Source organism: Lasiosphaeria miniovina, assembly GCF_030549165.1.
Source record: "Lasiosphaeria miniovina strain SMH2392-1A chromosome Unknown B0T26scaffold_6, whole genome shotgun sequence".
Classification (NCBI taxonomy): Eukaryota; Fungi; Ascomycota; class Sordariomycetes; order Sordariales; family Lasiosphaeriaceae; genus Lasiosphaeria; species Lasiosphaeria miniovina.
This window is the reverse complement of record NW_026848225.1, coordinates 1,808,264-1,824,361: the sequence shown is the minus strand read 5'-3', so window position 1 is coordinate 1,824,361 and position 16,098 is coordinate 1,808,264. Positions and strand designations below refer to the sequence as shown.

Sequence of the window (16,098 nt, the reverse complement as noted above, 5' to 3'; positions counted from 1 at the left end):
TAGTCATCTGCCCCTGTAGGGAGGCTCTCGGGTATGATTGGTGGAGCCCGCTGGGTTAGAGCTCCTTTCAGCCTGAGGCAGCCATGCCGTCCCTCCAGAATACTAATTCGCCAATTCCCTGACGTTCGCGATTGATCGACTCTGATGCAAGTGCAGGTTGCACGCAGCTACCATAACAACACCCAGTGTCGCCGAGGGCTTCACGTACGGTCCCAAATTCGCGCCCGATAGCCCGAGAAACTCAACTAATACTGCTGCGTAGGCCGAAACACCGCCGCAATGCCTGTTCCTTTCGAGACGCTGATTCCCTATGCAATCATCCTCGCCGTGAGCACCCCCGGACGGCGACGACGCTAAGACCCGGAACTGACAATTGGGTGCAGATGTTCGGAGTTACTGGAGCTGGCATGTCCAAGGTCAAGAATATGAACAACGCGGGCAAGCGAACCAGACGTTCACTCGACCAATGGGACAAGGTAGCGGCACCATTCTTACCGTAGTCTAATGCAATGGTAGCTAACTTCTGGACAGCAAAGTACGAAGCACAATATCCGATACGAGTCAACGGCGGCAAACGGGTAGATAATGAGGGATTGTGCTAACGTTTGCTCTCCCAACAGTGATGGATCGTGACCGGAGACTTACGGGCCACTTGCGGGGGCAGACGGGCAACCATTTGCCACCGCCTGGATTCGAACTGAATAACCCTTGGAGAGTATGTGTATTCCTACGGAAGTGCTATGCAAGAGTACTGCTAACTTTTGTAATCACCAGACCGAGCCACGGATATCATAAGAAGAAGAGGCAAATCGGTGGGGGCATTGGTATCCAGATAGCGACTTCGGAAGACGAGGATTGTACGTGCACCTTGATGAATTGACAAACTTCACAAACATTACAATGAAGACAGGTGACACCCTCGGTGGTCTCGCGCGTACCGAATCCCATATAGGGGTTCATTTAGACATTATAGCAGTGTATGAAGTGTTCAGATCTGTATCTGCGGCCTATTCTTATTAAGACCCTCCAGCAATGTGCAGGCCTGACATATGTCGTGGCTCGACATGTATCCGCAACGCTTGCAGTTCCCAAGGACCTGACGGGTGGCAGCCTTTGAACCCCCGTTTCTTATAGGTATATCCTTTGGTTTCTCATTTTGTGTCGCCTTGTTCCTGGCCATGGTGCTTGCCACATCAATCTCGAGCCTCTCGTACGCCTCGTTCTCTATCAACTGCTTGTCCATTGCAGCCATTTCGCCTCCCGGGGTACGCCCGTTCCGGGAACCACATCCCCCAATATCATCCTCGACGGCAGGAGCAGATGCGACTGGCGTGGTCTTGCAACCGCCACACGACGACGACGATTCTCTTGGCACCAGTCTCGACATGTCTTCGCCACTCCGGACGATGTCTAGGATGGCACTGGGGCGCACCCTCTCCAGCTGCTTGATGAGGCTTCTAGCACTGCCGCGAAAGGCCTCTGGGCTGTAGATGCACTCGGTGCTGAAGTAGTCGAGCTTCTTGTGGTGGGCATAGAGAACGATTTCTTTTTCATAAGAGTACTTAAGGGGCTTGCTCCGCTTGACCTCGGACCCACTGTCTCCCGTCACGATACTGGTGCTCCGTGAGAGACGCGACAGGTCCCCGCGGAGGAGGTTCATCAGGACCGTCTCGGCGACGTCGTCGGCATTGTGGCCCGTCACGACGTGCTTGATGCCTAGCATCTTTGCGCCGCGGTCCAACGCCTGCCGCCGGAACACGCCGCAGTATGTGCAGTTGCCCTTCTTGCCAATCGTCTCGACGACCTGGTCCATGGTCCAGCCGTACAGCTCATCGTAGCCCACGATCTTGAGGGGCATCTCATACTGGAGGGCATTTCTCTTGACCGTTTCCAGGGAGTCATCGCGGTACCCCTTGATCCCCTCGTCGATACTCAGAAGAACAAGATCAAGTCCATACCCGTGGCGTTCGTTTAGTGTCTTGAGAACAGAAGCCAAGACGGTCGAGTCCTTGCCGCCCGACGCGCCTATTGCGACCTTCTCGCCGGGGAAAAACAGGTTCGACGAGGTGATTGTGTGGTGCACCTCATCCTCGAAAATGGTTATAAAACAGGCTTTGCACAGCTTTGCGTGGTTCTTGGGCCGCTTGATGAGCGCCCGCTGGGTCTTACACATGGCGCAAAGTGTGGGAGCCATTGTGTTGGAATGACAAGGTCATTCGTGCTAATCACTATAGTAACCGCTGCGAAAGGTGGGGTGGCGGTTGTGTTGATCGTATTCTTCTATGTCTATCTCAAAAATCACGAACTACGGGGACAGGATGCGGGCGGGTTTGACGATGCTTCGTGGTCACGTGTTGGGGCACGTGTAGCCCGTGGGCTAATGGTTTCCCACTCTTTTCCTGTCGACCAATCACAACTCTGTAGCTCCCTAAGCCTGATTAATCAGTAATTCCTACACATTGCATTATGTGGAAATATGGTCAAGTTTGTTACGTATTTTTTCCCTCCCTTTTTCTTTTTGTTTTTGACCCGATGTGAAGGCGTCCGTATCCGACTGTGAGTGACGGGCAGCGGGCAGCTGGTGTTGGCGGGGACATTCTTGTTGGTGGGGTTAACTCAAAAGTTGGACTCTCCATTCTAGAGCTACGCCAGGTGTGGGGGCAATACTCGACAAGGCCAAGTGGTAAGTGCTTTTCACGCACAAATCCCCATCCACAATCTACCCCCTGTCCCGAGGATTTTCCGCCATACCCTACGAGAAATCCACACACTTTTCCTCGCTCGCGATCCGAATTCCCAAATCCAAACGTCTCGCACCTCAAGTCATTCCGGAGACCTGAGCCGACAGCCTTCATACACCATGGTGAGTACATGACGGTCGCATACCTACTTACTGCACGACGTCCTAGACGCACGATTGCAAACGTGCTCTTGGGATTTCTCGAGATGCATTGTTTTTCCGCTTGTCGGCCGCAAGGCCGCAGGTGATGAATTGGCTTGAGCTGGCTTGTGGCGTGGCGGCAACGCCCACCCGGCCGCTCTTTAGAGTGCACGAAGACTGAAGTCAATGGATTCAAAACATTTACTGATGTCTTCTACTCGATGATAGCCTCCCAAAGCTAAGACAGGCAAGAAGGCCGCGCCGGCCCCCTTCCCCCAGGGGAAGGCTGGTGCCAAGAAGGCCCCCAAGGTCAGTATACCTCGATGCTCAAAATGTTCAATATGCCCCGCTAACACAGCGACAGAACCCTCTCATCGAGAAGCGGACCCGGAACTTCGGTATTGGCCAGGATATCCAGCCCCACCGCAACCTGTCGCGCATGGTGAAGTGGCCTGAGTATATCCGTCTTCAGCGCCAGAAGAAGATCCTCAACCTGCGCCTCAAGGTGCCGCCTGCGATCGCACAGTTCCAGACCGTTCTCGACAAGAACACGGCTGCCCAGGCTTTCAAGCTCCTCAACAAGTACCGCCCCGAGACCAAGCCCGAGAAGAAGGAGCGTCTCCTGAAGGAGGCGACTGCCATCAAGGAGGGCAAGAAGAAGGAGGACGCCAGCAAGAAGCCCTACGTTGTCAAGTACGGCCTCAACCACGTTGTTGGTCTGATTGAGAACAAGAAGGCTGCTCTTGTCCTCATCCCCAACGATGTTGACCCTATTGAGCTGGTTATCTTCCTCCCCGCCTTGTGCCGCAAGATGGGTGTCCCCTACGCCATTGTGAAGGGCAAGGCGAGACTCGGAACCGTCGTCCACAAGAAGGTTTGATTCACACTAGTACTTGGCAAGTTTCTCTGCTCATACGTTTTACAGACTGCTGCCGTTCTGGCCCTTACCGAGGTTCGCTCAGAGGACAAGACCGAGCTCTCCAAGCTCGTGTCGGCCGTCAAGGAGGGATATCTTGAGAAGAACGAGGATGCGCGCAAGAAGTGGGGCGGTGGCATCATGGGCTACAAGGCCACGAAGCGGATCGAGAAGCGCAAGAAGGCTCTCGAGACTGCCATCAAGGTCTAATGATGCATTGAAATGGACGGACTGGCGTGGTTGCACTTTCGGGCGGCGTATGGAAATACCAAAACTAGTTAGGGAATCAGACCGTGCCTCCGCCATATGCGGATATGACCTCCAAATGCGTCGTTTACCTACATTATGTTCGTGAGGGCTCTCACAACGCAGCATGTCAATTTGCATACGATTGCATGCCATTTATTTTCGCAACTGCTAAATCTGCTGGGCAAATGCATAGTGGCGCGTTAAGAACAATTTGCAGCTCTTGATATTACTACCTACCTTTGTATTCATGCCACCCGGTGTCGGAGCACAATGACACCCGCGCCTGCGGAGAGCTTTCGTCAATTTACTCCAGAGTGTAGCATACCTATCTATTAAATTGCGTCCCTCTCAAGCTAACCTTCAAGCCTCTGAAGAGATTACGTTTCCTCGCGCCTTTGCTGCCGTATATTCTCTTGAAACTCGGAGATTTAGGCGGGGTGTGATTATGGGGGATTTTGCGAGAGTAACCAATAATCTTATACCAAAAGGAGCTCAGAATCCACTGAGATGGGTCCGCTGTGTTTTTTTCCTCTAGTACTATTGGCTACTCTTCAAATCTCTGAGTTTCGAGAGAATCACGTGAGAATGTACTCCGTACGGTACCTTTCTTCGACATTTTATACTTTTGACGGTCTTTTAGAAAATTCAGAGGCAGATCCCTTAGGGGTCTACAGCCTAGCCGGCTAATAAGGAAGCATCTTGGTCCCATCCAAATTTGCAAGGCAAAAGATTCAGCCACAAGCCTATGCCCATCTCCTCAATAGCTACATAGTAGGTACGGAGGCTCAGACAAGTGTTAAGGGTCACCTTCCCTAGTACCTTCCCAGTGCAAGGCTCAGAACACCACGTTCCAGGATTGGCCAAGCTTCCTACCACCTACCGGGTAGTATAGCCCTATGTAATATATCCACTTCTTACGCTACTGCTTCTACTCCTCAGTTGACAGCTCTAAAGCTGCGGGGAGCGGCGTACTGCGAAGTCATGTTCGAAATGCTCAGTCGAGAGAGCACTTGGTATTATTGCTTACCATTCCTCCCCCTCCACTATTGAAGTTCTACGACGGCAAAAACGCTCCATCCCAACTCCAAGCAATCATGCAGAAAGAAAGTGCTAATATCGTTTGGCCTGTCACACTATGTGTTCCAGGCGCCATTCCAGCAAACGGCTGCGTACCCGACAAATTAATTGATCCGAGTTCTTTAACGTAAGGTCGCCGTTAGGCTATGACTCAAATGGTTTCTCGGGCATCCTGATTCTCAAGCGCACGAGCAGCAACTTCTCAACAATCTCAACTCAACCGAAGAGGCAATTACCCCGCTAGTTTGGGTAGCCATGGACGCCAACACCGACAATGAGTCTCATGCCACAGTGAGAATCGAAAATGTCTGGTAACACGTCAAGCTGTGTATAACATATCTATATATATAGATAGCTAACGTTTAAATTGTCTGTAGACGGATAAGAGAGATGCTCTCCAGGTCATCGAGAAGAAATACCAGAAGTTGTGACAAGAGGAAAAGGTATTTGAGCCGGATGCGCCGTCCTGCAATGAATACCCAAATGGATCGCTATCTCCCAATGAACTAGCCCTCAAGTTTCCCAAATTCTTCAGGACTATGGTATATCCGTGCGCCCCCACCCCACTCATCCGTTGTGGCGTGGTATCCTACTAAACTTATCAAAGATATGTTAACGGCACGCCGCACTTTGGCCACGTCTTCACTGTGTCCAAGGTGGACTTCGCAGCTCGTGTTGCGAGAGCCCAAGGGAAGAACACCTTGTATCCCCAGGGCTATCATGCAACTGGTATGCCAATAAAGGCCTGCGCCCACAAGCTCGTAAATGAGATCGCCATGTTCGGAAGCACCTTCGACGGATATGTGGAAGCAAGCGTCGTGGACGACGGTCCAAGCGACCCGCCGGCGCAGCCACGTCCCAGAGAAGACGGCACCAAGTTTACAAACCTGAAGAAGGGTAACAATGCCTCCCTAGTTATGAAAGCGATACCCCTTGGTTGATAAGAAGGGCTCTGTTTAGGCAAGGCTGCTCTGAAAACGACCAAGGCCAAATATCAGTTCCAAGTCATATTGTCGTTGGGAATCCCGCGCGAGGAAATCCACAAATTTGCCGATGCTTAAATATTGGCTCCACTACTTCCCTGAGTTCTGGCAAAAGCACCCTACCGACTTCGGGTGCGGTATTGACTGGCGCCGAAGCTTTATTACAACCGACGCCAACGGATACTACGACTCATTCGTGCGCTGGCAGGTAAGGGATTGCTCTTTGATCCAACCAAGGACAAACGTCTCAACATTTTTGTGGCAACCACTTGGACGTCTTGGCAAGAGAAGTATGTTGAGCTGGTCCGGAACATGTTTGATGGTGTTACCCTAGATGTGAAGAGCCTTTCCAAGAAGATTGAAAAGGCGGAGATGAAGAAGGCTATGCCATTCATTCAAGACCTCAAGCATAAACTAGAAACAGGATCATCCCAAGAATCGGTCTTCGACAGAGCACTGTTTTTTGACGAACGCCATGTATTGGAAGAGATGGTACTGTTGCTGAAGTCAACAGTGCCAAAGCTGAGAGAAGTCAATATCATCGTTACTGGGGGTGGAGATAACCGTTTGAAGGATTCGCCCGCTGCTAGCATGGCCGAGCCAGTGTTTGCTTCTCTCGAATTCGTCAACCTGTAGTACAGAGGGCTTGACATCAGGGAATTGGCCTCTGGCCTCCGAAGTCAAGAGAGAGACATGTTGGTATTTTCATCGGATAAGAACCGTCCGCAACATCTTCATTACAAGCATCATGTTTACCTCCCTGGTACTTTGTGACTGGACAGTTGCACTCCGTTAACCGTTAAATATCTGACTAACCGGATTTTTTTCACACACTGCAATATTTTGTACACGTATTTTCAACGAGCGTGATATTCTATTCAAGTACTTAACGAGTGGACGTTAGAAAGCAAGCCAAGACATCACCAGAGTTCCCTCTTCTCTCCCTACCGACCTATCCCGGGATCGTGCTTTGCCGTCTACGAGGCTAGAGCGGCTGTGCTGTCTTTCTACCTATGCCGGGTATCCTCGCGGCTTCTGAAAGGAGCAAGACTCTCAAGGAGGACTTCAACCGCCGATAGCAGCCTCTCTCGTTGGCCATAAGACACCTCTGCACGCCTATCACCAGGTCTGTTGGTCCTCCGTGGGGACCTAGAAGACCACTAGGATGTATACTAACATCCAAAACACCTACAAGAGTGCGAGCCGGCCGGGATGGACGTGTCAGAGCGTCAGGGACAGGCATGAAGCTAATCGACATCCTTTAGCAACAAGGGTGCTCATTAGGCCCCCATCCTGCCGGTGCAATGAAAGACTAGCCAAGCCAAAGCGCCTGTGTGCATGGGAGCAGTTATTGTGCTGCAGTACCGGGATTGGTTAGATGAGATGCTGCTCCAAGATACAGCTCAATGTTGAGACTTGGGTGACAAGTCGTACGTATCTCCCATCTTGATGTGAAATATGATCAAGGACCCAGAATTATTCGACGCTCAGAACCCCAATTTTGAGGATTGGGCAGTTCATTGGATCCTGTAGACTCGGCACTGACACTGAGAAAAGTCCCAGAAGAGGAGTTATTCCACCGTAGGAGAGTCGTTATAGTGTTTTTTTTTTGCTCTAGGCCGTAATTTAGAAGAAACTCCCGATCTCGCAGCAGATATCGCAATTTTAGATTCGGTACAGGTAGTAAAGATGTTCCAACCCCGAGGTTTTATGATGCACAACGACCCACTCACTTTGATTAAGATTCCAAATTGGTTGGCGGCTGAAAGCCTGGTCCTTGAATGGAACGATCAAAGTACCTGAGGTTAATTCCAGTGCAGGTACTGTTGAAGCCTTCCAGGACATGTTATTTTCGATGTTGTGGCACACCGAGACCGGCGAGTTCAGGGCATAGGCTTTGGCACAGGCCAGGCCCAGGTGGGGGTGCATCAAATGCCACACAACACAAAGATCCTATCCTCAGTAAGCCAACGCCGCTCTCGATGTCCCATCCCAGGGCGACGATGTCCCATCTCCTGGAATTGTTCTATGGGCACAAGGCAGGAGCGAAGCTAACTGATAGATCAGCCCCTGTAATCGGCTGGCCATGTTAATAGGGCAGTCCTGACTGTCAGGACTGCCTGATTCGACAGGGCTGTCCGTATTGACAGGACTGTCAAGGCGGCCCGGGCCAGTAAAACCCGACCTGTTCAGGGCAACAGGCTGGCGGCCGTGACTGTGGCCACGTAGGCGGCTGAACAACTGGTTCCTGGAACCAAATGCGGCTCCGCAGGCTCCGCGGGTGCAGGCTGAAGAAGGTGTGGGTGGGTGGGCAGTCAATGGGCTAGCTGAAGCAGTCCCCGACTTGGCGGCTGATGCGGCTGTCAGCTGTGTTGTTAACAGGGCTGCTGGCGACCTTCTCAACGACGTGGAAGACTTTCTGTTGCCTGAGAAACCCTTGCCTAGCGAGGGTCCTCGAGCTTACCGTACTAGAAGCAACATATTAGCAGGACTGCCTACAGCAGGGTTGTCAGTCCGAGCCGGGCTGACAAGGTTATTGACAGGCCTGTCAGAAGAACAACGCCGTCGACAGGCTGGATTGACACGACTGTCTGAATCGTGGTGAGGGAAAGTAAGGGCATTCGGACTGCCGTTGGCTCGGCCAATCGAAGACTGAAGGCTTCTGACTGGGCCGAGAGATCAGTTTCCCAGACCCGAAGGATATTGGCCTGTCGGTTGAGGCCCTGTTGCTTTTGATCAAGTTCGTCTTCCCAGTCCCTGAGGCTAATTGACCTCTGGTTCAGCTTGTCGATCCGGCTGTCGACGTTGGTTTGGCTCGGTCGGCCAGGTAGGCTCGCGACCGATCGGTCGGGAAGCTGGTAGAATGATCCGTCGGCTGAACAAACCCACCGTTGATCAGCCTGTTCATGCCGTTGGATAGGAAATCTGGTGATGGTTTGCTTGGTGTTTGGATCAACCGCTTACGTAGTTTTGACTAGCCTACCGTTGATTGGCGTAGTCATTTTGGGCATTGATTTGGCGATTAGAATGGTGGAAGCTGGTTTTTTGAGCTGCGGTCGACCAATCGTGACGCCGATTGAACTCCGGCGAACGGAAAAGACTAGTCATTTGTATGGTATGGTTGATCTTTCTCGATCCTTACGCGCTACCATTTGACGCAGAAACATAAAAGCATACTGAACAGTAGGATTGGAAGCGTATATGCATGATTTGGGCTAGGAACAAGCAGCCTTGGGTCTATTACATGAAGAGCCCTCTATACGTAAATCCTGGCGTATCAAGTCCTCTTAGTTTAACGTTTCTGGGGCGGCTTTGACCTCAAACTGATACGCAAACATAGTAGGGTTTGATACGTATTGTCACACGATGACGGCTGCCGGCTTAGGGTAATTGGCTTGGCAGTGTGCTTTTGACCTCTCACAGAGACTCACAGAGAATGTTCGTTCGAGTCTGACTGGCCGCTGTCAACGTCTGTGGACACATTGCCTCTGCCAAGAATTTAAAGGTACAACGGTGCAAAAGACAAAAAAGGATTAAAGAAAAGAGGCTAGAAGTTCAATTGGTTTTAGTATCGGTCTATTTAGTTGGCTAAACAGGGCCTCCCCGCAAGGTGTTCCGTGCAGCCTTGGCCGCTTGGCCCTAACGCAGTTCGGGGGGACGGGGGAGCAAGAGGGGGGTGCCGTTGGTAGCCCTCGAGGTTGGTTGGGCGATCGACGGCCGGGTTTCTTCACCACCCTGTCCAGTGTCCGGGCCTGAGCCACCCCAAGGAACTCGTCTCTCTTGCTCTTTCCTCCAGAAGAGAGTTTCAGCCCGAAACGTCAGACACGGATCTTGAAGGCTATTGTGCTTTGGCGAGCCGGCACCGCTAAAGTTTGTCCCTGGTACATACTTGTCGTCCCTACCTTAAAGTTGCAGCAGAGGCGGGATAGAGATGGATCTAGGGGGAAGGCGTGTCCTGTGTGTGTTTGTCCAATGCCGTACGTGTGCGGTGTGTGCGCCCTGAAGGGTGAGATGGATTCAGCACCGACGATGCCCAGCCTCGTTCCAAGACATGGACCTGATTTGGAAGACCCGAAAGAGAGGGGGAAGAAGGTCCGGGTTATATAACTCGGCCCCGGTGTTGTCTCGTTGTCTTGCTGTTTCTTTTTCTTTTTTCCTTTACCTTTCCCCTTCTAGGTCGATCTTGCATCTGTCTCCTCCAAAAAAACCTCACCTGGTGTGTCGTTCGATTAACTCACCACCTTAGCAAGCGTTGTCTCGTTGTTTGCCCGCCTTTCCTGCTCCGGCTAGACGAAATCCCATTTCGTGATACCTCTCGGCGCATACCGACCGTTCCGTCCGTCTTTTCTTTCGGCACTTGCCCAGGTAGGTAAGCGAAACTCTCCGTAGCGGAAAACTCCCACGATGACTACTCGTCACTTCGGGCGTTCCCGAGATCAAACAGTTCCCCCACCAAGCTTAATTTACAGGCCCCCGATGCTGCCAGTGCTTGAATATGTTTGCACAGAAGGAAGTCGTGTTGGTTCCTGGCTGCTGCTCCCCTCCCTCGGCCCGTAAAGCCCCAGCGCATACTCCGTACATACCTACCTACACGAGGCGAGATAATAAGTAATCAGACGACGGGTAGCTGACTGGCCGTCCTATCTAGATCTGAGGATAATACAGAGGACCAGAAAATCGCGCGTTTGCCCTTATATCTTCAACGCCTATATCCTAATTTAAATTTAAAGTCTCGCTTTCTCGTCTTCCATATTCTCGAAACCTTCCACATATCTTAGACGCACCCACAGTGTTTAATACACGGGCGGCACCTCGTCATTCTTTGGCGAGAGACAGGCTCATTTCAACTACACGCGGCGCAAGCGAGTCTTCTTCTTTACATTTCCTTCTTCTCGCCTTCCACCCCCGGAGATGGCGCAACAACGTGAGTAGTGCCCATCCCTCCCATTCATGAGCGCCTACCTACCTAGGTATTCCAGCCGGTGAAAGCGGGTTTGGCTGACCGTGAGAAATAAACTACGCAGAGGACCCTTTCCTCTATGCGCTGAGCTCCAACAACGCGTGGGCTGGCTACAAGGCGCATCAGAACCCGGCCTTTTTCTCCAAGTTGGCTAGCGGCCAGTCTCCTCAGATTCGTGAGTTATCCCCAGGCCATTTTCTCCCCCGCGTCTTGTCCTCGAAGAGCATGTGTGGGGGCGAGTAAAAGGGAGACAGCAGTCATAGATGCTAATGCGCATGGTGTTCGGAATCCAGTCTGGCTGGGATGCTCCGACTCGCGATGCCCTGAGACTACAATCCTGGGGCTGCAGCCGGGCGACGTGTTTGTGCACCGCAACATCGCCAACATCATCTCGCCGACCGACATCAACACGTCGGCCGTGATCGAGTACGCGGTGGCGCTCCTCAAGGTCAAGCACGTGGTCCTGTGCGGGCACACGGCGTGCGGCGGCGCGGCGGCGGCCCTCTCGGACTCGCGCGTCGGCGGAGTGCTGGACACGTGGCTGACGCCTCTCAAGGCGGTCCGCCAGGAGCATGCGGAGGAGCTCGATGCCATCAAGGACGACGCGGCGCGGGCCATGCGCATCGCCGAGTTCAACGTCGAGGCGGGCGTCAAGGTGCTCCTCGCCAACTTCACCGTGCAGGAGGCCATCCGCGATCGCGGCCTCGAGGTCCACGGCTGCCTGTTCGATATCGCCAGCGGGCGCATCCGGGACCTGGGCTACGGCACCAAGGGCGGCCGCGGCTTCTCCGGCGACGGCTCAGACGACGTGGTGCGCGGCAAGTACGCACAGCTGGTGTTCCGAGGCGGAAATGCCTCTATGGCGGCCCTGCAGTGATTGTGATGGGGGTATGGCTATTGGGGGCGAGGTTATCCATGGATTTGCGTATGTCTTTTATTATCTAGGGGGAAAGGCGCAGGTTCAACATGTTTTCATTAAGCAACGGAGTAAGGCGGCATGGGAGAGCGGGCACACACCGGGTGATGGTTACAACTGACTTGCCTGGCGATCATGCGATATAATCTATCATGGGTCATCTGAATTACAACGAGAGTCTTTGGAGTTTTTGCGATGCACTAACACCACTCATTGAGCACATGGTATCCAATGAGACACTTGATGAGCCTGTTTTGCACGCGTGTACGAAGTACTGGTACTGTGCTCTTTCTGTAAGATGTTTGTTCGAGGCTAGAGAAGACGGAAGGAGGGAAGGAGGAAGGAGCTGCCCCTCACTCACCAAATCTTGCACTTACAGAAGCTCGGGCTCCCGAGTTCCTCGCTTGTCTAGGCGGTTTTATGGCTTTTGGTTGAATCGTCCCAAGCAGTGGAGACAAGGTTCGGTACCTGAAACCAATACCAACGTGGTTCTGGAAGGGACGCCGAGAAAGAACACCAAAGAAGCTGCATTTAGTCACAAAGCCCTCGCTTGCGTCGTTGGGTTTATCGTTTGACTTGACTGAGAAAAGAGTCGCCAGTTCCGCTTCTGCCGCTCGCTCGCCCCAGGGTCATCCTCGCAAATCCTAACCTACCCAAGATCAGACCAGGCCGCTTGGCGAACATTTAGAGTACAGCCCGTTTCTCCACTCCTGTTCGGCCCCTCGCCCAGTCCCCTCCATATATTCGTAGGCCAGCAACCTCCCAAGCCTTGGCTGAGCGGCCCCGTTGACAATACAATCAAATCGTCATCTCAGCCAGGCGCGAAACAGCCAGAATCAGAAGGCCATTATTCTCAATACCCGACACTACCTTGCCTATAATTAATGGGCGCAGAAATACAGAAACATACCCCAGAATCCAAGACGGCGATATCCACCTCAAACGAATACCGAGAAACCACTTAGACGTCCAAGACGCCTAGGCCAATGACGCTCTCAGTTCTGACTGACGACCAGATCAGGTTTCTTCTGGAGAACCTGGCAATCGACGAGCTCGAGAACTTCCGGGCCGAGCTCAGGGCCGCTCTCCATCAATACTCGACGGGCACCCAGGTGCCCGAACAGAGCCTGATCCAACAACCGAGCCGGACGTCGATAAATAACAATGTCACAGGCGGCACTACCCTGTACATGCCATCGGTAAGCCCCGCTGGCCACGCCATCAAGGGTATGTACGTTGCGGCGACTTGGCGAGTCTTGGGGAATTCCCTTCATCTGGCCGGGTGCCGGTAAAAACGAGAGAAATATGCGACTAACAGCACTTAGTGATCACCCTCTCCTCGGCTGAGAACCAAGACCACACCAATGAGGCCGAGCGCCCCATAATCAAGCCTACCGGCGCCATCACCCTCTTCTCGCCCGACGGCGCACCCGTTGGCATCCTCAATGCGAGCACCCCGACAGCCTTCCGGACCGCTTTGGCCTCGCTCTGTCTGGTGCAGAAGCGTGAGCATGTCCGCACCCTGGCTGTCTTTGGCGGCGGCGAGCAGGCCTACTGGCACGTACGCCTCACCCTCATGCTGCGCGGGGCCACTACCAAGCAGGTGCACATCATCAACCGCCGCTTCAGCCCGAGCCTCAAGCAGATGATGCACCGCCTGTACACAGTCCCGACCGAGATGAAGGTCCGCGAGGGCTGGGCAGGATGCACCTTTGGCGTGCTGACACCCAAGTACGGAGACTACAAGCGCCTGCTCGCCACCCAGCTGCTCGACTCGGACGTCATATTCTGCTGCACGCCCTCGACGGTCCCGCTCTTCGACGCCGAAATCATGACCAACAAGGACGCCCGGCGCAAGGGCCGCCTCTTCGTCGCCATCGGCAGCTACACTCCGATGATGCGTGAGATTCCCGTTGGCCTAATCCACCAGGCCACTAGCATCTCGGAAAAGGGCCACCATCGCCACTTCCACCGTCATGCTGTCGAGGGCGGCGTCGTTGTCGTTGATACTCTAGACGGCGCGCTTAAAGAGGCAGGCGAGCTGATCGAGGCCGGCATCCTGCCGAACCAACTTGTCGAGTAAGGCCTACCCCTGATCCCCCTACCCCATATTCACAACGGCCGTGTATGCCGGTCGTCATTCTAGCTTTCTCCCCTTTTCCAAGAGACTTTTGCTGACATTCCACCTTTCGCTTTGCGTAGACTAGGAGAGCTGGTCATGCTCCAGCAAGCAGACATGGCAGATGCCCGCGAGGGAGAGGTCGATGCAAGCTCGCAGCCCGACAGCAGCAGCAGAAGCAGCGTGGCCCCGTCTGTCGAGTTCGAAAAGCTGGACCTTGGCAGTTTTAGCGGTCCCGGGTCATCCATGTCAAGCGTCTTTCTCGACTCCGGCAGCCCCACCGTTAGCGGCGGTGGATCCATATCGCCCAGCCGAGCATCGTCGCCCGGCCGTAAGAGCACATCGTCTCCTCACCGGCGGAGTTTCAGCTTCGACAGGCGGTCGTCCGAGGAGCGAGAGAAGAAGCACCAGAAGAAGAAGAAGGAGAAGGAGGACCACTTGTCCCAGTGGCTGCACAACGGAAACGTGATTTACAAGAGCGTCGGGCTGGCGCTGATGGACTTGACGGTGGGGATGCACCTGATTCGTTTTGCGAGGGAGAAGGGCGTCGGGAGCCACGTCGAGGGGTTCTGAGAAGTAAGGAGCGAAGTGAAAGTTAACCTAAACATCTACGTAAGTGAAGTGGCGGGATGTTGGATGGTCAGAATGACGTATACGTCTTCAATGTATATAAGTAGGTGGCATATTGGCAGCTGCATGGTCAGAGCGGAAGGCAGTTTGCAGTCTTTTTTACGATTTTTAACGAAATAGAGAAAACATGGACAACCACGATGAGACAATAATCAGTCTGAAATTTAGGAAAAAGAAGTGTCAGATGGTGCGCAGGTGAGGTAACGACTCATGGCCAGCCAGTAGCCAGAGTAAGCATTGCGTTGGGTTGAAACAGCTTGCCTTGCTATAACTAATATCGCGTTTTCTAGCTAGATTCACATTTCTTGGTGTAAAACAAAAACCACTTTGCGAAAAAGATGAGCTCTCCGAGATTCACAAGACCCTTCTTGGGGGGGTGGGATGCCCCTGTGACGCATGCTATCAAAAACGCCCACAAATGCACCAGGTGTGAAGCTATGCGCCCGTCAGTAAGGTAGGGAAATAAATCAGCAAGACACACGGCGTAGCGTGCAGCCTTCTCTCTATCATCGTTACCCATTCCCCAACAGGCCCCTTGATTTAAGCACACTTGTTAGAAACCTGCAGTCATTCTACCCCATTAACCAGGGCGCTTCGCGCATCACCATCCAAGACGGCCAGCGATATGCAGACGTCAAGGAAGACATCACGGCCAGCGCCAAGTTCTCTTTCGTCGGCGAGGCCAGCCTTCTCGCCAGGGTCCTCGACGGCAGCATCGGCGGCGGCGCAAGCCTGAAGGGCCAGCGGAGCGAGGAAAACGTGTACATGGTCGCGCGGCTGGAGACGGCCTACTTCCACCCCTCGCCGAGCTATTTCAAGCAGTGCCTGGGGCTCACCGAGGTGAAGGACTACCTGGACATGGCGAGCCGCAAGGCACCCGTGTAGCTCATTACGGGGCTGAAGATCGCCTGGGGCGCTACGGTCTCGACGGAGTGCGGCCGCGAGTTTACGGGCACGGCAGGCGCGGATGCTCAAGTGCCGGCCGGGCTTGTCGATGTCCAGGTAGGGGCCCACGCCGCGGTTTCGACAGCGTCCAGGACCGTGTCAGCTTTCGGCAAGCCGGCCGACTTTGTGCTGGGCATCCAGGTGCAAAAGCTATATCATAAGCGGGCGTTCCTCGTCGGTCGCCCGTCCCTAGCAACTAAAAGGGTAGCCAGGAATGCGGTATTAGCGGATGACGAGCCGGTCTCTGAGGAGGACGACTGCGAACCTTTCACAGTCACAGATTTAGATGGGAGCGATGTTGATGGTTTCGTCCCCATGGATACGGGGGGCGAAGATGAGATATGGTTCGTTCCTTGCGGTCTGGCATAGTGAACAGGTGGAAAATGATGCCGTACACTCCACAATCGTAGCCACTGGTCTGA

General features: G+C 53.3%; 8 protein-coding genes across 8 annotated transcripts; 6 read left to right on the top strand and 2 right to left on the bottom strand.

Moving 5' to 3' along the window:
* Window positions 1-88: 88 nt before the first annotated feature.
* On the top strand, window positions 89-978 carry B0T26DRAFT_835254 (uncharacterized protein). The gene is made up of 6 exons (XM_060447501.1): window positions 89-204; window positions 263-327; window positions 384-476; window positions 532-535; window positions 621-715; window positions 775-978. Exons 2-6 carry the CDS (start codon window positions 280-282, stop codon window positions 793-795), a joined length of 261 nt encoding a protein of 86 aa, XP_060292832.1. The 5' UTR covers window positions 89-204; window positions 263-279; the 3' UTR covers window positions 796-978.
* Window positions 979-2,276, bottom strand: B0T26DRAFT_721897 (ATP-binding domain-containing protein 3). The gene has a single exon (XM_060442569.1). It carries the CDS (start codon window positions 2,192-2,194, stop codon window positions 989-991), a length of 1,206 nt encoding a protein of 401 aa, XP_060292831.1. The 5' UTR covers window positions 2,195-2,276; the 3' UTR covers window positions 979-988.
* A 381-nt stretch (window positions 2,277-2,657) lies between these two features.
* On the top strand, window positions 2,658-4,440 carry B0T26DRAFT_721896 (60S ribosomal protein L8-B). Its single transcript, XM_060442568.1, has 4 exons — window positions 2,658-2,863; window positions 3,110-3,190; window positions 3,246-3,755; window positions 3,807-4,440. Exons 1-4 carry the CDS (start codon window positions 2,861-2,863, stop codon window positions 4,005-4,007), a joined length of 795 nt encoding a protein of 264 aa, XP_060292830.1. The 5' UTR covers window positions 2,658-2,860; the 3' UTR covers window positions 4,008-4,440.
* Window positions 4,441-5,378: 938 nt separating this feature from the next.
* B0T26DRAFT_678928 (uncharacterized protein) lies at window positions 5,379-6,742 on the top strand (the record flags this gene model as incomplete). Its single annotated transcript, XM_060440294.1, has 5 exons — window positions 5,379-5,414; window positions 5,501-5,550; window positions 5,731-6,037; window positions 6,210-6,314; window positions 6,344-6,742. The coding sequence occupies 5 exons, from the start codon at window positions 5,379-5,381 to the stop codon at window positions 6,740-6,742; spliced, it is 897 nt and encodes a 298-aa protein (XP_060292829.1).
* Window positions 6,743-7,981: 1,239 nt separating this feature from the next.
* On the bottom strand, window positions 7,982-9,289 carry B0T26DRAFT_805214 (uncharacterized protein). The gene is made up of 4 exons (XM_060447151.1): window positions 9,071-9,289; window positions 8,992-9,006; window positions 8,636-8,920; window positions 7,982-8,574 (listed from the first exon to the last, which is right to left on the bottom strand). The coding sequence occupies exons 1-4, from the start codon at window positions 9,115-9,117 to the stop codon at window positions 8,430-8,432; spliced, it is 492 nt and encodes a 163-aa protein (XP_060292828.1). The 5' UTR covers window positions 9,118-9,289; the 3' UTR covers window positions 7,982-8,429.
* Window positions 9,290-11,017: 1,728 nt separating this feature from the next.
* Window positions 11,018-11,943, top strand: B0T26DRAFT_678926 (carbonic anhydrase; the record flags this gene model as incomplete). Its single annotated transcript, XM_060440293.1, has 3 exons — window positions 11,018-11,030; window positions 11,131-11,241; window positions 11,360-11,943. The coding sequence occupies 3 exons, from the start codon at window positions 11,018-11,020 to the stop codon at window positions 11,941-11,943; spliced, it is 708 nt and encodes a 235-aa protein (XP_060292827.1).
* Window positions 11,944-12,763: 820 nt separating this feature from the next.
* On the top strand, window positions 12,764-14,738 carry B0T26DRAFT_409447 (uncharacterized protein). Its single transcript, XM_060434862.1, has 3 exons — window positions 12,764-13,209; window positions 13,308-14,061; window positions 14,185-14,738. Exons 1-3 carry the CDS (start codon window positions 12,969-12,971, stop codon window positions 14,672-14,674), a joined length of 1,485 nt encoding a protein of 494 aa, XP_060292826.1. The 5' UTR covers window positions 12,764-12,968; the 3' UTR covers window positions 14,675-14,738.
* A 411-nt stretch (window positions 14,739-15,149) lies between these two features.
* B0T26DRAFT_678924 (uncharacterized protein) lies at window positions 15,150-16,045 on the top strand (the record flags this gene model as incomplete). Its single annotated transcript, XM_060440292.1, has 3 exons — window positions 15,150-15,158; window positions 15,299-15,571; window positions 15,617-16,045. 3 exons carry the CDS (start codon window positions 15,150-15,152, stop codon window positions 16,043-16,045), a joined length of 711 nt encoding a protein of 236 aa, XP_060292825.1.
* Between the last annotated feature and the right edge of the window lie 53 nt (window positions 16,046-16,098).